Source organism: Morchella sextelata (assembly GCF_020137385.1).
Source record: "Morchella sextelata strain SCLS chromosome Unknown scls_21, whole genome shotgun sequence".
Taxonomy (NCBI): Eukaryota; Fungi; Ascomycota; class Pezizomycetes; order Pezizales; family Morchellaceae; genus Morchella; species Morchella sextelata.
In genome coordinates this window covers 602,938-625,846 of record NW_025408636.1, presented here as the reverse complement: position 1 = coordinate 625,846, position 22,909 = coordinate 602,938, and the positions used below count along the sequence as shown (strand labels likewise).

Sequence of the window (22,909 nt, the reverse complement as noted above, 5' to 3'; positions counted from 1 at the left end):
CAAAGGGTATTGGGGTATCTACTAGCCTTTCTCTCACTCCCGTAAATGCTTGGCATGCCCGTAACAATTTCTCTCCAGATCGCCAGACTATCGTGGAAACGGACGCAAGTGATTTTGCTATCGCCGCAATTCTATCCCAGGTTATTGACGGAAAGACTCACCATGTTGCCTTTTATTCTCGAAAGCTTAACCCAGCGGAACTCAATTACGACGTCTGGGATAAGGAGATGCTAGGAATTGTGTCAGCCTTCAAGCAATGGCGTCACTACCTCGAAGGATCTAGCCGAACGGTCCTCGTCTATACGGATCACAAGAACTTGGAATATTTTTCAACAACCAAGGTTCTTAACCGACGACAGGCAAGGTGGGCTGAGTCTTTGGCGGAATTTGACTTCAAGATTATTTACTGCCCGGGAACCAAAAATGGGAAGGCAGATGCACTATCGCGACGGCCGGAGTACCGTCCTGAAGGGGGAGGCACGCTTGGGAAACAGCCGATAGACAGGTTCTTTAAGCCCGGACAGTTGGCGGAGGAAGAGTTTGTGGTACCAGCTGTGTCGCCTGCCTCCAAGGGGGCGACCGACTGGTCTAAGAACTTTCTGGATTATGTCAGGCAGGCGGCATCTGGAGACCCGACATGGGTAGGATTGAAAGAGAGAGTTGAGCAAGGGGAGAAGCTGGGGGACCTAAAAGACATTGCTGAGAAAGACGGGCTACTCTTCTATAAGAACCGACTCTATATTCCGGCAGACGACCATATCAAGATTCGGATAGCACAGGCAGAACACGATTCAAAAGTGGCAGGACACTTTGGACAAGACACGACGTTGGAACTGTAACGGGGGTCCTTTCTAAGAGAAATAGAATCGGATAGAATAGAGATGGCCGTGCAAGATAGACAATCAGGTTGCAGATTATTCAAAGATACTATCGCTAGAACTCAATAATCTTTAAGGGCTCTGCTACCGATAAAAACTTGGTTTTTTCTTTCTGATGAAGACTGGAGAGAACAGGACTGAAGGGCGAGAATGAACCTGAGTACTTATACTCCGAAGGCCTCTGTTCTCTGCTCCTAACTCCTTTACTAAGTTCCGGTGGCCCTTTCCTCGGTGCCGGAAACAATACCACCGCTACCCCGCTTTTCTCTAAGCGTCAGCAGGTGTTTCCGATACCCAAGGCAACCACCCTTAGTCAAAGCCTTTGTAACACCTGCAGCCTTGGTTGCCACACAACCGAGGACCTGCACAAATGAGCTGCCGCTCAAGTGTAAGCTTAATCATTGCTGTAGAGCTTTTTCGCTTATTGCAGACTTCCCTAGCATAGTCCCTGCCCTTCGGCGGACTTACAATGCTCAGAGGATACAGTGGATCACCGGACAATCAGAGCTTCACTCTGGCCGGTCTTCTAGAAACTGGCGAGGCATAGACTCGTCAGTCATTGCTCCCATGAATAGATCCCCTTCCTAGCGCCCGGAATGTAGTTACTCTAACAGCTGGTAGGTAACCACACTGCCGGTACTTGCATATCACCGTGCAACTGGCTTCTAACAATAACTCTCAGCATGTAACCGGGCCCTGTATGTACTCATACACCAGACAGTTGAAATAGCTCCGTTACAGGAACTCATTACGCGTAACTGTTATTGGCCAAAAATGAACGAGTAGATTGATGATTATGTTCGGTCATGTGACGAGTGCCAGCGCAACAAACCCAGCCGCGATAAGAAATACGGTGCGCTTCTACCACTGTCCACGCCACATTCTGTCTGGCAATCGATATCTATGGACTTCATTGTGCAGTTACCGGAATCAAAGGGATACAATCAAATTTGGGTAGTAGTCGATAGGTTCTCAAAGATGTCGCACTTCATCCCCCTAGTAGCAGAAACGACCGCGCAGGATTTAGCGAAGATATTCCTCGGTCAAATCTGGCGACTCCACGGGCTGCCACTTGATATAGTTTCCAACAGGGACGCTAAATTTATGTCAAGCTTTTGGGCATCCCTGATGGAATTATTGGACGTGAGGATAAGAATGAGTACGGCTTTCCACCCTCAGACCGATGGGCAAACAGAGCGGGTCAACCAAACCCTTGAGCACTATTTACGAGCGTTCTGTAATTACGAGCAAGATGATTGGGCAAAGCTACTCCCGTTGGCGGAGTATGCTTACAACAACTCGGTTACCACCGCAACGGGTCAATCTCCGTTCTATACCAATTACGGTTACAACCCAAGAACCAACTGGCCGACGGAAGCCGAAGTGGTCAACCCAACCAGTGACCTGTACACTCACTTCATCCGAAGAGTTCACGATTCTGCTCTCGCTCGCTTAACAGACACCAGGGAGAAGATGGGGAAATACTATGATCGGAAAAGGGACGAACCGCCGAACTTTAAGATAGGCGACATGGTCATGCTCCATGCGGCCAATATCAAAACACTTCGCTCCACCAAAAAGCTCGATCATAAGAAACTCGGTCCGTTCCAGATCATGCGACTAGCCGGGAAACGAGCCTGCGAATTGGAACTGCCGCCACAAATCAAAATCCATAATGTGTTTGTTACGGGCATGCCAAGCATTTACGGGAGTGAGAGAAAGGCTAGTAGATACCCCAATACTCTTTGATACTAATGGCAACACCACTATCAACTCCGGTTCGCACCCACGAGGTGTGGTGCGATCGATATGCGACTAAATGCGGAGTTGCGGTTTTCCTAGTTAAAAAATACGTTTTCGACCCCAATAACAACCCCCGGAGCGTCAAACCGCCGGAGGGGTGTGTTTTGGTATCGGTGGATATATGAGGGACAGCTGGAATCAATCGAATCGAAGATCGGACCGCTCGGAGCGAATCGGCGCAAGCTGCCAGCCGACCGAGTACCTATCGGCGGTACCTGTGGGCATGAGAGGACTCTGCTATGTGGGAAAGCGATGTGGGAAGAGGCCTGAGTAGGTAGCCTTGCCGTCCGAGACCTCCGAATAGCCGACGCTGACAATTATCCACCAGACGGCCGATGGAGAAGAAATATCGACAGGGAAACGTGCATTAGAGTGGATAAATAGGTTGAGGGGTTCTAGCGGATTTAGGAGTTTGGGTTATGGACTTAGGAGTTAAATGTTCTTGGTTGTTTTTCAGGGTCTCGGGCATGCCCTGAGTGTATTCTGTATTATTAGTAGACTGGGTCCTCGAGACATAAGCGAGGGATATAAATACTGTGTCATTCACTGACTAGCCAAACCATCATCGGCGAAATCAGAGTCTTAACAATATAAATCGTTGATACGCGAGTTACAACTTTATTTGACTATACTTTTGGAATTACTTTACTCTATCGTGACTTCGAAGTCTACCTGAACTATTACGTCGAAGACGGTCGAACATCATACGCTAACTCTAGTGAATCTTTGTTGATAACGTAGCTCGCGGGGCCCGTATCGGATCAAGGAGAATCATACCCGATGTTGACTGAAGAGACCTTGGAGACTTCTACCTTTGTAGCTGTTAGCCGAACTCTGAGCTCTGCGTAGTGTACTCTTGTGGTCTGGTACGCATCCCTCACAGTATATTGTTACTCACAAGTTCACTTGGAGTAACGAAGTCACCTCAAAAAGAAAAACTATCATCATTATCCCCTATCACAATGACTACCCGAAGGGATAATTATTTCATAGATACCTCGGCCGCAACTGAGGAGGCCGGAGGGGAAGATTCTATGGTAATATCAAGTGCTGTTAGCCCAGACCCCCTACTTACGGGCGGACCCTCCACACAAACTAGGCAATCGAAAAAACGCTCTGTTCAAGATCAGTTCGTGAGGAACATGCAGGAGTTTCTGGATACCCATGAGGCGCAAATGAGGTATCTTGGCTCAGCTGGACAGGCCGTTTGGCAGCAACTACAAAACCTCCAGGAACAAGTCCAAGGGAGTGGACAAATCCTGGATAAGAAGGTACGACAAGAAGCCATTGCCCAAAAACAACATCTCGAATCGCTCTTTGAGCTCGTCACCAATGTCCAACAAATGCATGAAGCCGCACGAGCCGCCGACCACGAGGTTCTGGATCGCAACCATCGGATTACCCAGAACCAACTGTTGGAGGCGGAGCGACAGCTGAGGATGGCACGAGAAGAGCGGGAGCAGGAAAAAGGGGAACAACGGGCTATGTTTGCACAATTCAAGCAGTCCGATGAGATAAGAAACCAACGGATAGCCGAGATGGAGGAACTACTGCGACAACATCTGTCAGTAGCACCTTCCGTGGCTAGTGCTCCCTTAGACCCTAATGCACCCCGAACGGTTCCTGTTGGCAATGGTAAGAAACCCGAAAATGCTGGCCGAGTAGGAGGAAACGCTGGTCCAGTAGGAGGAAATGGAGGCAGGCAACCGGAGGATGCCGGCCCAGTGCAGGGCAATAGTGGCAGAGGACCGGTGGGAGCTACTCCAGTTGGTGGGAATGGTGGAAATCAACCTCCACAAAACCCACCAAGAGGAAACGTTGGGGGAGACCCAGAACCTTCCGACGACGATGACGACGATAACAGTGAATGGTCGCATGGTCGGAAGAATTGGAGAATGAACCGAGGCGGGAACCGGAATTCGGCGCCGCCTGAAAACGACGATATGGTAGATTCGCTCGCCAAAATACCCTTTGAGTTCGATAATGCCAGGAAGCATAACCTGCGGCATTGGCTCATGGAGTGCGAGATCTACTTCGAGCAGAAGCCCAAGAAGTTCCGAACAGATAGGAACAAGGTACTGTTCGCTGGGACGTATACGTGTGGATTGGCAAAGGAATGGTTTATGGAATATATCGAGACCAAGATGCTAGGACCGGCAGCCGCTGACTACGCTACTTGGACGCGGTTCCGTCAGGAGATCAGGAAAAGATTCTTAAGCACTCAGGAGGCTATGGAGAACGCGATGAAGATGCAGCAGTTTAAGTACTCTGCCAACATCGGGGACTACCTGATGAGAATGGAGATCATGAACCAGCATGCTCAAATGAAAGGAGCATCCTATCGCGCCGCTCAGCTCCAAGGGCTACCAAATAAAATCCGGGAGAGCCACTCACGCTTCGATCCAACCGATGACGACTCCGAGTACATCCAACAGTTGGAACAAGCCGGCAAGGCTCACGAGGCTTATCAAGAGCAGATGAAGATTGTGAGGGATGCGTACCAGACCACAAGAGTACACTACGCAGAGCTCAGAGTTCGGCTAACAGCTACAAAGGTAGAAGTCTCCAAGGTCTCTTCAGTCAACGTCGGGTATGATTCTCCTTGATCCGATACGGGCCCCGCGAGCTACGTTATCAACAAAGATTCACTAGAGTTAGCGTATGATGTTCGACCGTCTTCGACGTAATAGTTCAGGTAGAGTTCGAAGTCACGATAGAGTAAAGTAATTCCAAAAGTATAGTCAAATAAAGTTGTAACTCGCGTATCAACGATTTATATTGTTAAGACTCTGATTTCGCCGATGATGGTTTGGCTAGTCAGTAAATGACACAGTATTTATATCCCTCGCTTATGTCTCGAGGACCCAGTCTACTAATAATACAGAATACACTCGGGGCATGCCCGAGACCCTGAAAAACAACCAAGAACATTTAACTCCTAAGTCCATAACCCAAACTCCTAAATCCGCTAGAACCCCTCAACCTATTTATCCACTCTAATGCACGTTTCCCTGTCGATATTTCTTCTCCATCGGCCGTCTGGTGGATAATCGTCAGCGTCGGCTATTCGGAGGTCTCGGACGGCAAGGCTACCTACTCAGACCTCTTCCCACATCGCTTTCCCACATAGCAGAGTCCTCTCATGCCCACAGGTACCGCCGATAGGTACTCGGTCGGCTGGCAGCTTGCGCCGATTCGCTCCGAGCGGTCCGATCTTCGATCCGATTGATTCCAGCTGTCCCTCATATATCCACCGATACCAAAACACACCCCTCCGGCGGTTTGCCGCTCCGGGGGTTGTTATTGGGGTCGAAAACGTATTTTTTAACTAGGAAAACCGCAACTCCGCATTTAGTCGCATATCGATCGCACCACACCTCGTGGGTGCGAACCGGAGTTGATAGTGGTGTTGACATTAGTATCAAAGAGTATTGGGGTATCTACTAGCCTTTCTCTCACTCCCGTAAATGCTTGGCATGCCCGTAACAGCTTACCCCCCTTCCAGGGTGTCACGTCTCGGGACATCTTCTGACAGACTATGGTTCCAGTAAACCTGCTCCACATATCACCCGTGGTGTCTGTGGAGGGGAAGGACTTAGCCCCGTGGGGTACCTCTATAGTCTCAGGCGTTGGTCCTTCACAGCCTTGGGGTTCCTTCGATGAAAGTCGCGGACTAGATCAAGTACGCCTTCGTCCATAACGTCCATGACTTGGTAAGTGCAGTCGCTCATCGAATAGCCCCGCCATTTCACCAGGTATTCCACTAATCCTTTTCTACTCTTCCGGCTTCCCACAATACTTTCCACTTCATACAGGACCTCTCCTTCCTTATCGACCTCTTCGGGAGTCGGGGGACGTTGTTCACGGCCTGGGATACTGCTCTGTCGATACCGTTCCAAGAGTTCGATATGGAACACGTTATGAATTTTGACTTGTGGTGGCAGTTCCAATTCACAGGCTCGTTTTCCGGCTAGTCGGATAATTTTGAACGGGCCGAGTTTCTTATGATCGAGCTTTTTGGTGGAGCAACGGGTCTTAATATTGGCCGCATTGAGCATGACCATGTCGCCTATCTTAAAGTTCGGCGGTTCGTCCCTTTTCCGATCATAGTATTTCCCCATCTTCTCCCTGGTGTCTGTTAAACGAGCGAGAGCAGAGTCATGAACTCCTCGAATGAAGTGAGCGTACAGGTCACTGGTTGGGTTGACCACTTCGGCTTCCGTCGGCCAGTTGGTTCTTGGGTTGTAACCGTAATTGGTATAGAACGGAGATTGGCCCGTGGCGGTGGTAACCGAGTTGTTGTAAGCATACTCCGCCAACGGGAATAGCTCTGCCCAATCATCTTGCTCATAGTTACAGAACGCTCGTAGGTAGTGCTCGAGGGTTTGATTAACCCGCTCTGTTTGCCCATCGGTCTGAGGGTGGAAAGCCGTACTCATTCTTATCCTCACGTCCAATAATTCCATAAGGGATGCCCAAAAGCTTGAAGTAAACTTGGCGTCCCTGTCGGAAACTATATCAAGAGGCAGCCCATGGAGTCGCCAGATTTGACCGAGGAATATCTTCGCTAAATCCTGCGCGGTCGTTTCTGCTACTAGGGGGATAAAATGCGACATCTTTGAGAACCTATCGACTACTACCCAAATTTGGTTGTAGCCCTTTGATTCCGGTAACTGCACGACGAAGTCCATTGATATCGATTGCCAGACAGAATGAGGCGTGGACAGTGGTAGAAGCGCGCCGTATTTCTTATGGCGGCTGGGTTTGTTGCGCTGGCACTCGTCACATGACCGAACGTAATCATCAATCCACTCGTTCATTTTTGGCGAATAGAAGTTGCGCGTGATGAGTTCCAAAGTTTTATCTTGTCCAAAGTGTCCTGCCACCTTCGAATCGTGTTCTGCCTGTGCGATTCGGATCTTAATGCGGTCGTCTGCCGGAATATAGAGTCGGTTCTTATAGAAGAGTAGCCCGTCTTTCTCAGCGATATCCTTTATTTCCCCCAGCTTCTCTCCCTTCTCAACTCTCTCTTTCAATCCTACCCATGTCGGGTCTCCCGATGCCGCCTGCCTGACATGATCCAGAAAGTTCTTAGACCAGTCAATCACCCCCTTGGAGGCAAGCGACACCGCTGATACCACAAACTCTTCCTCCGCCAACTGTCCGGGCTTAAAGAACCTATCTATCGGCTGTTTCCCAAGCGTGCCTCCCCCTTCAGGACGGTACTCCGGCCGTCGCGATAGTGCATCTGCCTTCCCATTTTTGGTTCCCGGGCAGTAAATAATCTTGAAGTCAAATTCCGCCAAAGACTCAGCCCACCTTGCCTGTCGTCGATTAAGAACCTTGGTTGTAGAGAAGTACTCTAAGTTCTTGTGATCCGTATAAACGAGAACCGTTCGGCTAGGTCCTTCGATGTAGTGACGCCATTGCTTGAAGGCCGACACAATTCCTAGCATCTCCTTATCCCAGACGTCGTAGTTGAGTTCCGCTGGGTTAAGTTTTCGAGAATAAAAGGCAACAGGGTGAGTCTTTCCGTCAATAACCTGGGATAGAATTGCGGCGATAGCAAAATCACTTGCGTCCGTTTCCACGATAGTCTGGCGATCTGGAGAGAAGTGTACCAAGATCGGCGCAGACGTAAACAGGGTTTTGAGTTTTTCGAAGGCTGCTTGGGCCGTCATAGACCAGACAAAGTTCTTAGCATCACCCCTGAGACAATCGGTAATGGGTTTACAGACCCCGGAGAAATTGTGGATAAACCTTCTGTAGAAGTTGGCAAAGCCCATGAAGATCTGTACTTCTTTAACACTGCGCGGGGCTAGCCAATTCGTAACAGATATGACCTTATCCAGTGCCATGGTGACGCCTGCTGGGGCAAGGATGTATCCGAGGAACTCGATTTCGGTGAGCTCGAAGAATGATTTCTTCGGGTTGGCGACCAGGTTGTATTCTTGTAGCCTGCTAAGTACTTTGCCAACCAGCTCCCTGTGTTCCTCTCGAGACTTGCTATATATTAGGATATCATCAAGGTATACTACTACCCCTTGATCCAAAAATTCCCTCAGCGCATCATTCATCATGTTCTGGAAGGTCGCCGGCGCATTTGCCAGCCCAAAAGGCATGACGAGGTACTCAAAATGCCCATACCGCGTACGAAAGGCTGTCTTCCACTCGTCGCCGTCTTTGATCCTGATAAGGTTGTAACCTTCCTTCAGGTCAATCTTCGAGAAGATAACCGCGCCTGCCACTGGATCTCGCAGCTCGTCCATAAGCGGTAACGGATACCTGTTCTTAATGGACACACGGTTAAGTCCACGGTAGTCAACGCAAAGTCGTAGACTACCGTCCTTCTTCTTCACAAATAGGATTGGGGCTCCTGCTGGGGATTTGCTCGGCCTAATCTTTCCCAATCGCAACATTTTGTCCAGGTACTCCCGAAGCACCTTCAGCTCAACTTCGGATAGGGAGTAGACGGGTCCCCATGGTGGCTGTTTCCCTTGTTCGAGATCTATCGCATGGTCGTAAGATCGATGCGGTGGTAATTTGTCGGCTTCCGATGATAGGAAGACTTTAAGGAACCCGTGGAGCCAAGAGGGAAGGGTCTCACGGAGGTTAACCGATTCATCTTCCAAGAGACAGATGCTACCGATGAATTGGGCCTCCGGATCGTCCAGTACACCCTCGTCCATTTCTATTTGAGGTTCCTTGTCAGTGAAGCATTGACTCTTACAGTTCTCGCCATCGTAGGAAACTTCTCCATTTGCTCCTATAACCGGCTTGTGTTCTTTCAACCACCAGTTTGGTAATATTGCATCGATGCCAAGTGGGAGAGGGGCGATCTCGAATGACAACTGTGTTTGATGCCCCCTTGACATTATAATTAATGGTTGTGTAAAGGCGTGTCCCGTGCCCTTCATAACTTCTCCCGTAAATCCAAATACCCGGGCCGGGACGTCTCGTTTCACCTTCGGGACCTCAAAACTATCAACAAAAACAGCAGACAAAACAGGACCAGTTGCACCAGTATCCAACAACACCTTACAAGGTAAACATTTTTTCGCAAAACAAAGGAGCTGATTAACGATAGGTCGAGGACCATGAATAGGTTCCTCCAAAATTTTCTGTTTTTTCTCCAGTTGGGGCGCTCTCCCTTCCTGCCTTTTTCTTTTCATATTTTTTTTATTGTTTTCCGTCAGTGATAACATAGCAATCTGGGGATACTCCTGACCTGACTCATCAGAGTCCCCTTTTAAAAATCCTCGTCGAAATCCATCTCAGATTCCGATCCGCGTTCTCGCACAAACGCTTGCCCACCAGTGTATTCTGCCGCAGCCGTAGCAGCCGGCTTCCTAGCACGGTGCCTCATGCGCTTTCTCTGAGGTTGGAGTTCCGGTGGTTCCATATCGTGGTCGCCATCGTCATCGCGGGTACGCTTTCGGGAGAAAGAGGAGATAGATGCACTGCTGTTAGCATCTGAACGACACCATTTCCAAAGATGACCCTTTCGGCCACATCGCACACAGGCTCCATCGGTCTTTCGCTGTTCTCGGACCGGCTGTGGAACTCCTTTGGTGGCTTCGTCGTAGTCGTGGTATATTGGCTTATTCCCCGACTTGTTCTTGCTGGTGCTCTTCTCATCTTGCCCTTTTTCCTTCTCCTCAGTCTGAGCCCTCCCCTTGATCTTAAACCCCTTCTCCTTCTGCCGCGAGTTCCGACCATTGTTCGACTCCCTTCCTTTCGACTCCGCTTTCCCCAACATCTTTGTTACGGGCATGCCAAGCATTTACGGAGTGAGAGAAAGGCTAGTAGATACCCCTATACCCTTTAATACTAATGGCAACACCACTATCAACTCCGGTTCGCACCTACGAGGTACGGTGCGATCGATATGCGACCAAATGCGGAGTTGCGGTTTTCCTAGTTAAAAAATACATTTTCGACCCCAATAACAACCCCCGGAGCGTTAAACCACCGGAGGGGAGTGTTTTGGTACCGGTGGATATATGAGGGACAGCTGGAATCAATCGGATCGAAGATCGGACCACTCGGATTGAATCGGCGCAAGTTGCCAGCCGACCGAGTACCTATCGGCGGTACCTGTGGGCATGAGAAGACTCTGCTATGTGGGAAAGCGATGTGGGAAGAGGCCTGAGTAGGTAGTCTTGCCGTCCGAGACCTCCGAATAGCCGACGCTGACGATTATCCACCAGACGGCCGATGGGGAAGAAACATCGACAGGGAAACGTGCATTAGAGTGGATAAATAGGTTGAGGGGTTTCAGCGGCTTTAGGAGTTTGGGTTACGGACTTAGGAGTTAAATGTTCTTGGTTGTTTTTCAGGTTCTCATGTAGGCCCCGAGTGTATTCTGTATTATTAGTAGACTGGGTCCTCGAGACATAAGCGAGGGATATAAATACTGTGTCATTTACTGACTAGCCAAACCATCATCGGCGAAATCAGAGTCTTAACAATATAAATCGTTGATACGCGAGTTACAACTTTATTTGACTATACTTTTGGAATTACTTTACTCTATCGTGACTTCGAACTCTACCTGAACTATTACGTCGAAGACGGTCGAACATCATACGCTAACTCTAGTGAATCTTTGTTGATAACGTAGCTCGCGGGGCCCGTATCGGATCAAGGAGAATCATACCCGACGTTGACTGAAGAGACCTTGGAGACTTCTACCTTTGTAGCTGTTAGCCGAACTCTGAGCTCTGCGTAGTGTACTCTTGTGGTCTGGTACGCATCCCTCACAGTGTTCCACATCGAACTTTTGGAACGTTACCGACAGAGCAGTATCCCAGGCCGCGAACAGCGTCCCCCGACTCCCGAAGAGGTCGATAAGGAAGGAGAGGTTTTGTATGAAGTGGAAAGTATTGTGGGAAGCCGGAAGAGTAGAAGAGGATTAGTGGAATACCTGGTGAAATGGCGGGGCTATTCGATGAGCGACTGTACTTACCAAGTCATGGACGTTGTGAATGAAGACGTACTTGATCTAGTCCGCGACTTTCATCGAAGGAACCCCAAGGCCGTGAAGGACCAACGCCTGAGACTATAGAGGTACCCTACGGGGCTAAGTCCTTCCCCTCCACAGACACCGCAGGTGATATGTGGAGCAGGTTTACTGGAACCATAGTCTGTCAGAAGATGTCCCGAGACGTGACACTCTGGAAGGGGGATAAACTGTTACGGGCATGCCAAGCATTTACGGGAGTGAGAGAAAGGCTAGTAGATACCCCAATACCCTCTGTACACTAATGGCAACATCACTATCAACTCCGGTTCGCACCCACGAGGTGTGGTGCGATCGATATGCGACCAAATGCGGAGTCGCGGTTTTCCTAGTTAAAAAACACGTTTTCGACCCCAATAATAACTCCCGCAGCGTCAAACCGCCGGAGGGGAGTGTTTTGGTACCGGTGGATATATGAGGGACAGCTGGAATCAATCGGATCGAAGATCGGACCGCTCGGAGCGAATCGGCGCAAGCTGCCAGCCGACCGAGTACCTATCGGCGGTACCTGTGGGCATGAGAGGACTCTGCGATGTGGGAAAGCGATGTGGGAAGAGGCCTGAGTAGGTAGCCTTGCCGTCCGAGACCTCCGAATAGCCGACGCTGACGATTATCCACCAGACGGCCGATGGAGAAGAAACATCGACAGGGAAACGTGCATTAGAGTGGATAAATAGGTTGAGGGGTTTCAGCGGGTTTAGGAGTTTGGGTTACGGATTTAGGAGTTAAATGTTCTTGGTTGTTTTTCAGGGTCTCGGGCATGCCCCGAGTGTATTCTGTATTATTAGTAGATTGGGTCCTGGAGAAATAAGCGAGGGATATAAATACTGTGTCATTCACTGACTAGCCAAACCATCATCGGCGAAATCAGAGTCTTAACAATATAAATCGTTGATACGCGAGTTACAACTTTATTTGACTATACTTTTGGAAATACTTTACTCTATCGTGACTTCGAACTCTACCTGAACTATTACCTCGAAGACGGTCGAATCCTATACGCTAACTCTAGTGAATCTTTGTTGATAACGTAGCTCGCGGGGCCCGTATCGGATCAAGGAGATTCATACTCGATGATTGACTGAAGAGACCTTGGAGACTTCTACCTTTGTAGCTGTTAGCCGAACTCTGAGCTCTGCGTAGTGTACTCTTGTGGTCTGGTACGCATCCCTCACAGAGATCTTACTGCTGCCCGAGCTCAACGAACTGCTGTTGAGGTTGTGGCCCCTGACGAAGAACCTATTGGAAACAATGCTCCACCTGTACCCCTAGCACCACCAGTTACAGGTACCACCTATCGGTCGGAGAAACTCCCAGACCCCGACGTGTTCAGGGGGGATCGCGACCGAGAAAGACTACACTTATTCAAGCAACAAATGAAACTCTAGCTATTAGGAAATACAGATTGCTATCCTACACTACAGTCTAAGTTATCGTATGCGTTCAGCAGATTGGAAGGCGCTGCTGCCAATCAGTTCTTACAGTATATGGGAGAAGAAGGTATTGCCTTACCTTCTATGACGCGGTTTTATGAAATTCTAGATACAGCTTTTGGGGACCCCGATCGAATGCGTATGGCTGGAGAAATCTCCGGAATATCAGACAATGTACTCGAACTTTCGCTGATTACTTCGCTGAATTTCAACGGTATGCTGCTGAGTCGGGTATGGATGAAGTCTCTCGGATTGAGGCTTTGATGGAAGGTATTAACGGGGAACTCGATGAATCAATGATACATCATGACACTCCTGCGACGGTAGATGCCTGTGCGACACTTTTGCAACGATTGGATAATCGTCGTCGAGCGGCAGAAGCTAAACGAGGGAATAAAAAACCTTGGACTACTACTCCGGCCCCTCGTCCCCTACCAGCAAATCCTGTTCCTGCTCCTCGTGTTGCCGCCCCGGTCGCCAATGCACCTGCTACTGAAAATCATCCCTCGTTCCGCCCAGGAGGTGACGTACCAAGGGATCTATCTGGAGGACGTCGTCGCCCCACCCCTGCCGAAAGAAATGCCCACTTAGTTGAGGGCCGATGTTTCTATTGCGGCGGTGTTGGACATATGGTTAGAGATTGCCCCCAAGCGAGGGCAACTGGAAATCAACCAAGGAGGCCTGTGATGAGAGGAGTGGCGTTGACGGTGGAAGAAAATGGCGGGAGTGATAACGAGTCGGTAAAAGATTTGTCCCTGCACTAAGTGGCTTAGCCCAGGGACCATTCAAGGATTTTTCTAGAATGTGTATTTCTGGTTTTTCGGTATCAGAGGAGGAAATGGATGGAAATCAACTTGTAGTAAGTTGTTCGATTTCACAGAATAAAAAGTCTTTCATACCTACCTACGCCCTTATTGATACCGGAGCATCAGGATATGCTTTTATTGATGAATCTTTTGTACGCCACAACAATCTTATAATGACCCCCCTTAAAACACCTCGCCATGTAGACGTTATAGATGGAAGGCCTATTAAGTCAGGAAAAATTACCCATATTGTCGATGTCTCGCTAGACATTCATGGTCATCGGGAAGTTGCGCCATGTTTTGTAACGAAGTTAGGACACTATCCGATTGTGATGGGGATACCTTGGATGCGACGACATGATGTTACGATTCGACCGAAAGAGAATCTACTTGTTTTTGACTCTCGAAGCTGTTGTCAATACTGTTCACTCAATGGAACTGCAGTTATTGTTCATGGTATCTCGATTCCCTTACCGGAACACCATACGGTCATCGTTTCAGCAACTGAAAAATCCACTGTCAACATTGAACAACTAGTGCCAAAGGAATTCCACCATCGTCTCCATATGTTTAAAGAATACGATGCTTCAATTCTTCCACCACACCGATCTTCTCACGATATCGAAATAGTATTGGAAGAAAGTAAACGACCACCATATGGACCTATATATAGATTATCGCAAATCAAGTTAAAGGCACTACGGGAATATCTTGACGAAAATTTACCTAAAGGATTTATTCGGGCTAGTGAATCGCCAGCGGGAGCACCCATACTGTTCGTAAAGAAAAGCGATGGAACTCTTCGACTTTGTGTTGACTATCGAGGCCTAAATGCGATCACAATCAGAAATCGATATCCATTACCATTGTTAAAGGAAACCCTGGCTAAGCTGTCAAGAGCACAATACTATACCAAGTTGGATTTACGTTGGGGATATAATCAAATCAGGATAGCGGAGGGAGATGAATGGAAAACGGCATTCCGGACTCGATATGGACATTTCGAATATACAGTAATGCCATTTGGATTAGCTAATGCACCTGCTACATTTCAACATTGGATCAATGATATTTTACGTCCCTATCTCGATCAATTCGTAACAGCATACTTAGACGATATCCTTATCTATTCCGAAACTTTATCAGAACATAAAGAACACATTCAAAAGGTTTTAAAGGTACTTGATGAGAATCATGTTCACCTTAAACCTGAAAAATGTGAATTTATGGTTCAGGAAACGAAATATCTTGGTTTAATCCTTCCTCCGAATGGAAATAGAATGGACCCAAAGAAAGTTATCGATGTTTTAGAATGGACCACACCGACAAACCTTCGTGATGTTCAAGTATTTTTAGGATTTGCAAATTTCTATCGACGATTTATTCTAGGATATTCAAAAATTGTTGCCCCACTTACAGCCTTGACGAAAAAGAATGTTAAGTTTGAATGTGTAACGGAGCCATTTCAACTGTCTGGTGTATGAGTACACACAGGGCCCGGTTACATGCTGAGAGTTATTGTTAGAAGCCAGTTGCACGGTGATATGCAAGTACCGGCAGTGTGGTTAGCTACCAGCTGTTAGAGTAACTACATTCCGGGCGCTAGGAAGGGGATCTATTCATGGAAGCAATGACTGACGAGTCTATGCCTTGCCAGTGTCTAGAAGACCGGCCAGAGTGAAGCTCTGATTGTCCGGTGATCCACTGTATCCTCGGAGCATTGTAAGTCCACCTGAAGGGCAGGGACTATGCTAGGGAAGTCTACAATAAGCGAAAGCTCTACAGCAATGATTAAGCTTACACCTGAGCGGCAGCTCATTCATGCAGGTCCTCGGTTGTGTGGCAACCAAGGCTGCAGGTGTTACAAAAGGCTTTGACTAAAGGTGGTTGCCTTGGGTATCGGAAGCACCTGCTGACGCTTAGAGAAAAGCGGGGTAGCGGTGGTATTGTTTCCGGTACTGAGGGAAGGCCCACCGGAACTTAGTAAAGGAATTAGGAGCAGACAATAGAGGCCTTCGGAGTATAAGTACTCAGGTTCATTCTCGCCCTTCAGTCCGATTCTCTCCAGTCTTCATCAGAAAGAAAAACCAAGTTCTTATCGGTAGCAGAGCCCTTAAAGATTATTGAGTTCTAGCGATAGTATCTTTGAATAATCTGCAACCTGATTGTCTATCTTGCACGGCCGTCTCTATTCTATACCAATCTATTTCTCTTAGAAAGGACCCCCGTTACAGATAATCTTTAAGGCTCAAGTCACCTTCAGATTATTCTTCCTATATACAAAAATGTCCGCCCTCTCAGCTCCGGATGCGCCCCTGGAGATTGAATGGCAGCCGGTGCCCCTCCAGCTTGATGCCACCGGGCAGACACAGCTTGTCAAGAAGCCCAGGACCGCTTTACAGACCTACATCCCCGGTTGCGAGCCTGCTTGGCAGGATACCGACGAGATTTCCGTCCAGCAGTTCTTCACAGAGCTCCAGACCTACCTCCAGCACAGCCTGCAGAATCAGTTGACCCGGGGCAGTCAGGCCCTACTCCTGGTACAAGAGCGCCAGGCAGCACAGAATGCTCTGATGGCGGAAGCTCTTGAGTACATGAGAATGGAGGTCAACTCTGTTCAGGAAGAACTCCGGAAGTATGTGGAGAAAGATGAGCTGAATGCCGATGCTATGGAGATTGAGTGGACAAACCCGGCTACTCCACCGGACTTTGTGGCCGAGATACAGAGAGCCCTTGATGAAGGAAGACTGGTGGTGGCTAGACCAGCAACTCCGGCACCACTTTCAGTCTCCAGGTCCTCTTCCAGAGCAGCTACCAGGACAATGCAGCGGAAGACCAGCCCCTTTGCAGCATTTCCGGTCCGATCCACTAGGAGAGTTATCCCTATTGTGCAGCCAGCGGTGGGGGCTTCACCCTTACCACCTAGCCGCTTCGGTGGAACACATCCACTCCTTGGAGGAGCCGACCGATCCTTTGACTATGAAGGAGAGTTCTTCTTAGGTGCAGGCCGAGGACCTCCTAGTCCGCTAGCCAGGAACCCAGGAAGGTTCACCATGTCTGGGGCTGCGCAACCAGCAGCAACCTCACCACTGGCCAGCAACCCGGCACCAGTAGCACCTGTGGCCCCTCCTGCTGTGGCCACCGCTCCCCCTCCAGCTCAGGCACAGGGAGGAAGTGGTGGGAATCAGAACCCTCCACCTCCTGCGGCCCAAGCTCCTGCTCCTGGAGATTCAGACAGTTCAGACTCGGAACCAGAAGGTGGTGATAGAAGAGCCTGGCGGAGATATTTCAAGAAGAAGTTGGAAAGGCAGCAGAAGGATCTGTTGGCTACGATATCCCAGCAGTTCCGATTTCCGGCCGCCTCTCCCCCTTCTACTTCCACCAGGGCTCGAGAACCAAAGGCACCACCACCTTCCAAGTTCCAGGGCAAGGCGGAGCAAGTGGAGACCTTTATCCGGCAATGTGAGAACGTCTTCTCCATTGAGAGTCTATCCTTTACCTCTGAGGAGGTTAAGATCCGATATGCAGGCAACTTGATGGAAGGCGAGGCAGCGATCCGATGGTATGAGGCATACCACAATTCAATTGATCAAGCCTCCGCCAACCGTCTTGCTGGAATACCGGTGCAGTTGGATCAGAGATGGAAGCGCTGGGATTCCTTTGTGGATGCTTTTAGAGCTGCCTTCGGTGAAGCCATCTCTCGAGATGATGCTGTAGCCCAATGGAATACTCTTACCCACACAGCCCGAGGAGGAATTGATCTCTTCCTGAATACTATTATTCAGCTGATGTGGAAGACTGGCTATGAGGGTCAGTTGGTGGATGACAAGATCCATAACTCCCTTCTCCCGGACCTAGGCATGAGTTGGGCTCTTTTCAACCCTAAGCCAAAGTCCTTGATGGAGCGGATAGCTGCTCTAAGAGAATTAGGGCATACCCATGAGAGGTACCAAGGGATGGCAGCTGAGAAAGCGCACCCTCGGACCAAGAAAGATCCTCCCGCTCAGAAGGACCAGCAGCCTAAGAGGAAAAGAGAAGCTGCGAGCTCCTCCGGACCTCAGAAGACTCCAGGACCTAAAGACAAAGCGGTGGAACTGAAGGGTATCCCGGGGGATATTCTAGAAGAAAGAAGGAAAGCAGAAGTATGCTTGAAGGTATGACCTTCCGGTACTCCCTATTGGTAGAGTGCATAGACTGACTTGTGCAATAGTGCGGCAAGTCCAGACACAAATGGACCGATTGTTGGTCAAAGGAACCTACTGTTGTCCGAGTGGCAGCAGTGAGAGTACAAAAGCGGAAAAGAGGGAATGGCAAGTCCAACTCTCAGAAGAAGGCTAAAGTGGCTGCTGTAGTAGCAGAGGATCCACTTGTTGTACTCCCGGAGGTTACAGAAGATTTTGTTTTGCAGCCTGAGCAAGACTCGGACAATGAAATCCTCTGGTAGAAAAGTGTCTGTTTGAGTTTATGTTTACTAGTTTTCTTTTTATTTGGGTTTTTCGGTTTCTATGTGTCTCTTGAATAAATTATGATTGTGTTTCCGCCTATTTGATTGCTCCAAGCACTCTGAGGATGGGTTTAAGACCCGAAACAGCTGGTCTGTCAGTGCTCTACCAAAGTTACATTTGTTACCAAGACACTTCCAAAACCGCTGCTAAAAAGACTACTACACAATACATCTGCTATATTACTACTTGGGAATAGAACCAAAGGATCTTTGATCTTAGTAGTGCCCGAAGCTATTAGCTATGTTGAAAAGACAAAGAGAAACGAGTCCGGAAACCGCTGTTAAGCAGAGAAGGTTGGAACAGAGGCTTCCCTCCTTACCAGTACATGGAAAAAGACCTATACTGAAGGCAGGACTGTCATGGACGGTCAAAGGGAAAGATGAAGGCGCCCAAGGATCTTTCCTGTTTGACACCGGTTGTACAGGAGCTATCCTCAACCAGAGTTTTGTCAGGAAACATGGAATTCCCTTAGTGCGGCGGGATCAACCTCTGACAATGTTTGATGCTCAAGGAGATGTCATGATGGGAGGAGGCGAGTATTACACTCACCCGGTCCGCATGACTATGGGAGATCATAAAGAGACACTCCGATGGGAGGTGGCTACACTGGAAGAAGGAATGACCGGTTACCTGCCAATTAGTTGGGCTAGGAAACATAATCCGGACATCAATTGGGAACTCAACACCATGAGCTGGAGAAGTGACTACTGCAAGCAGAATTGTCTCCCAGCGGCCACCAAGATTGAACTGATCTCTCCATATCAAATGTTGGAAGAAGAAGAGACAGTCTATCAATTGGTTGGTTCAGTATGGCATGATGAGGACGGAGGTGATATTGCTGAGAAAATACACCACCTATACCGGGATTGGGCTGATGTGTTCAGTCAAGAGAAGATTGAGGAAATGCCGCCGCATTCCCATAATGATTTGAAAATAAAACTCTTGCCTGGCACCGCTCCCCCATTTGGCCCGCTGTACCCATGTTCCGCTCCAGAGTTGAAGGCCCTCCGAGAGTACCTGGACAAAGAATTGTCTTCAGGAAAGATCTCTAGATCTAATAGCCCTGCTGCGGCGCCCATACTGTTCATTCCTAAGAAGGATGGGACATTGCGGATTTGTGTGGACTATAGAGGATTGAACAAGGTCACTGTCAAGGACAAGTACCCGCTGCCTATCATGAGTGAGCTCAGAGACAGGTTGTTCAAGGCCAAGATCTTCACAAAGATAGACCTGAAGAACGGCTTCAATTTGATCAGGATAGCAGAAGGTGATGAGTGGAAAACCGCTTTCAGAACCCGCTATGGACTGTATCAGTATAATGTGATGCCGTTTGGTCTATGCAACGCTCCCTCCGCCTTCCAGGCAATGATCAATGATGTGCTAAAGGAACTACTGGATGAAGGAGTGGTTGTCTATATCGACGATATCCTCATCTACTCGGAGACTGAGAAAGAGCATGAGCTATTGGTCAAGAAGGTACTACAGAAGCTTAGGGAAGCTAAGCTCTGTGCCTCGATCAGTAAGACATCCTTCCATGTCCGAGAAGTAGAATACCTAGGCTATCACATCTCGGAAGAAGGAGTATCTATGTCAGAAGACAAGGTGGAGGCAGTTAAGGAATGGCCGGTCCCTGAGAATATCAAGGCAGTACAGGCATTCCTCGGATTTGCAAACTTCTATCGCCGCTTCATTGAAGGCTTCAGTAAGGTTTGCAAGCCATTAACTGACCTCCTACAAAAAGACAAGAAATGGTATTGGACGGCAGCACATGAGCAGGCCTTTGAAGAACTCAAAAGGCTGTTCACAAGCGCTCCAATCCTCCTTCATTTTGACCCTAGTAGGAGAACGGTGGTTGAGACAGATGCCAGTGATTTTGCCAAGGGAGCGGTGCTCTCTCAGTATGGGGATGATGGGAAGCTACATCCGGTGGCATTCTATTCTAAGAAGTTCTCCCCTGCTGAGATCAACTATGACATTCATGATAAGGAAATGGGAGCTATTGTAGCCTCTTTCCGGGAATGGGAACACATGCTCAAATCTTGTGAGCAAGAAATCACGGTTTTTACAGACCACAAGAACTTGGAGTACTTTAATTCTACCAAGGTTCTCACTAGGCGGCAAGCTAGATGGTCTGAAGACCTCGCAGGCTACAATTTCAAAGTTGTCTACAGACCGGGGGAAAAGAATGGCAAGACTGATGTGCTATCTAGGCGCTGGGATCACCGCCTTGGAGAGGGAGGTGAAACTCTGCAGCCGGAGCCACAGATCTTTTTTAGGCCAGGTCAATTGGTTTTGGATCCTGCAAAGCTAGCGGCTGTCAGGGTGAATCAATTGCAGAATACATTCTTGGAGCGCCTATATGCGGCTGCTAAAGAGGATAGTTTCTGGCAGGAATTGCACCGCTCCCTGGTTGAAAGGAAACCAAATTTGGACCAGAACTTGTCGGTCAAGAACGGTCTCCTCTTCTACAAGAATAGATGGTATATACCCAAAGATAAGAAGCTTCAGATGGAAATACTGTCCGATACCCATGACTCTAAGGTGGCTGGTCATTTTGGCCAATTTAAGACACTTGAGCGGGTGAAAAACAACTTCTTTTGGCCCAACATGGATAAGGATGTTGAGGAATATGTCCGGAGCTGTGACAGCTGCCAGAGGAATAAGACCTCAAGACACAAGAAGTTTGGTATGCTCCAACCGTTGGAGATACCCTATCGGCCATGGACTTCCATCTCTATGGACTTCATTGTGGGATTACCGGAATCTAGTGGGTTTACAAAGATCTGGGTAATAGTGGACCGTTTTTCGAAAATGGCACACTACATCCCTCTTCCTACCCTCAATAAAACGGAAGATTTGGCTAAGTTGTTCTTGAAGGAAGTTTGGAGACTCCATGGTTTACCTGATGACATAGTCTCGGACAGAGATAGCAGGTTCATCTCTCACTTTTGGCAATCTCTCATGAGCCTCCTCAATGTGAAGCTGAAGATGTCCACTTCTTTCCACCCCCAAACGGACGGTCAAACAGAAAGAGTTAACCAGACCCTGGAACATTACTTGCGGAGTTATTGTTCATATCAACAGGATGACTGGGCAGAGCTGTTGCCTTTGGCAGAGTATGCATATAACTCGGCGGTCTCTGAGTCTACCAAAGTATCGGCTTTTTATGCCAACTATGGATACGAACCCAGGACCAACTGGCCGGCCCCAAAGGGAGGAGTAGAATGGAACAATCCAGCGAGCGAGGTCATGATATCTCAATGGGAATCTATCTGGCAGGCTATGAACGCCAGCTTGGGTAAAGCTAGATTAAGGATGGCCCGGTGGTATGATGCTCATGCCCTGGCACCACCTGAAATCAAGCCCGGAGATGAAGTTATGTTGGACCGGCGCAATGTGCAAACAAAGCGGCCTTTGGGAAAACTGGATCAGAAGAAGATGGGACCCTTTAAGGTCTTAGAAGCTATTGGTACCCGTGCCTACAAGCTCTCTCTTCCCCCCCAGATGGGAATCCACCCGGTCTTTCATGTCTCTCTCCTAGAACCCTACAGAGCACCGGAAGATCCTGAGAGAAGAGTTCCCCCACCGGAACCCGAAGAGGTTGAGGGAGAACAGAACTGGGTTGTCCGAGAGGTAGCTGATAGCCGGGTCAATAAGAAGAGAAGACGAGTGGAATATCTAGTGCTGTGGGAAGGTTATGAGAACGAGGATGCTACATGGGAACCTTGGGAGCATCTCAAGAAGAGTGCTGAAGAAGCCCTTCGGGATTTCCATATGAGGTATCCTAAGAAACCCAAGGACAAGCGGATTGTTGGGATGTAGATTTGTTCCTTTGGGTTTTCATTTCCTTGCATATCACGGAGTTTCTTGTCATATAGATTGGATGGTAATAGAATGGTTATAGATCTCGGAGACCAAGATCCTGGAAGAGGGGAGTGGTGTAACGGAGCCATTTCAACTGTCTGGTGTATGAGTACACACAGGGCCCGGTTACATGCTGAGAGTTATTGTTAGAAGCCAGTTGCACGGTGATATGCAAGTACCAGCAGTGTGGTTAGCTACCAGCTGTTAGAGTAACTACATTCCGGGCGCTAGGAAGGGGATCTATTCATGGAAGCAATGACTGACGAGTCTATGCCTTGCCAGTGTCTAGAAGACCGGCCAGAGTGAAGCTCTGATTGTCCGGTGATCCACTGTATCCTCGGAGCATTGTAAGTCCACCTGAAGGGCAGGGACTATGCTAGGGAAGTCTACAATAAGCGAAAGCTCTACAGCAATGATTAAGCTTACACCTGAGCGGCAGCTCATTCATGCAGGTCCTCGGTTGTGTGGCAACCAAGGCTGCAGGTGTTACAAAAGGCTTTGACTAAAGGTGGTTGCCTTGGGTATCGGAAGCACCTGCTGACGCTTAGAGAAAAGCGGGGTAGCGGTGGTATTGTTTCCGGTACTGAGGGAAGGCCCA

At 48.6% G+C, this 22,909-nt stretch overlaps 6 protein-coding genes across 6 annotated transcripts; 4 read left to right on the top strand and 2 right to left on the bottom strand.

Annotated features, from left to right (window-relative positions):
- Positions 1-3,643: 3,643 nt before the first annotated feature.
- On the top strand, positions 3,644-5,287 carry H6S33_006740 (uncharacterized protein; the record flags this gene model as incomplete). The annotated part of the gene is made up of 1 exon (XM_044838084.1): positions 3,644-5,287. One exon carries the CDS (start codon positions 3,644-3,646, stop codon positions 5,285-5,287), a length of 1,644 nt encoding a protein of 547 aa, XP_044689558.1.
- A 1,008-nt stretch (positions 5,288-6,295) lies between these two features.
- On the bottom strand, positions 6,296-9,853 carry H6S33_006739 (uncharacterized protein; the record flags this gene model as incomplete). The annotated part of the gene is made up of 1 exon (XM_044838083.1): positions 6,296-9,853. The coding sequence occupies one exon, from the start codon at positions 9,851-9,853 to the stop codon at positions 6,296-6,298; it is 3,558 nt and encodes a 1,185-aa protein (XP_044689557.1).
- Positions 9,854-9,930: 77 nt separating this feature from the next.
- On the bottom strand, positions 9,931-10,440 carry H6S33_006738 (uncharacterized protein; the record flags this gene model as incomplete). Its single annotated transcript, XM_044838082.1, has 1 exon — positions 9,931-10,440. One exon carries the CDS (start codon positions 10,438-10,440, stop codon positions 9,931-9,933), a length of 510 nt encoding a protein of 169 aa, XP_044689556.1.
- A 2,929-nt stretch (positions 10,441-13,369) lies between these two features.
- Positions 13,370-13,900, top strand: H6S33_006737 (uncharacterized protein; the record flags this gene model as incomplete). Its single annotated transcript, XM_044838081.1, has 1 exon — positions 13,370-13,900. The coding sequence occupies one exon, from the start codon at positions 13,370-13,372 to the stop codon at positions 13,898-13,900; it is 531 nt and encodes a 176-aa protein (XP_044689555.1).
- Positions 13,901-13,974: 74 nt separating this feature from the next.
- H6S33_006736 (uncharacterized protein) lies at positions 13,975-15,426 on the top strand (the record flags this gene model as incomplete). The annotated part of the gene is made up of 1 exon (XM_044838080.1): positions 13,975-15,426. The coding sequence occupies one exon, from the start codon at positions 13,975-13,977 to the stop codon at positions 15,424-15,426; it is 1,452 nt and encodes a 483-aa protein (XP_044689554.1).
- Positions 15,427-18,687: 3,261 nt separating this feature from the next.
- Positions 18,688-22,269, top strand: H6S33_006735 (uncharacterized protein; the record flags this gene model as incomplete). Its single annotated transcript, XM_044838079.1, has 1 exon — positions 18,688-22,269. One exon carries the CDS (start codon positions 18,688-18,690, stop codon positions 22,267-22,269), a length of 3,582 nt encoding a protein of 1,193 aa, XP_044689553.1.
- Between the last annotated feature and the right edge of the window lie 640 nt (positions 22,270-22,909).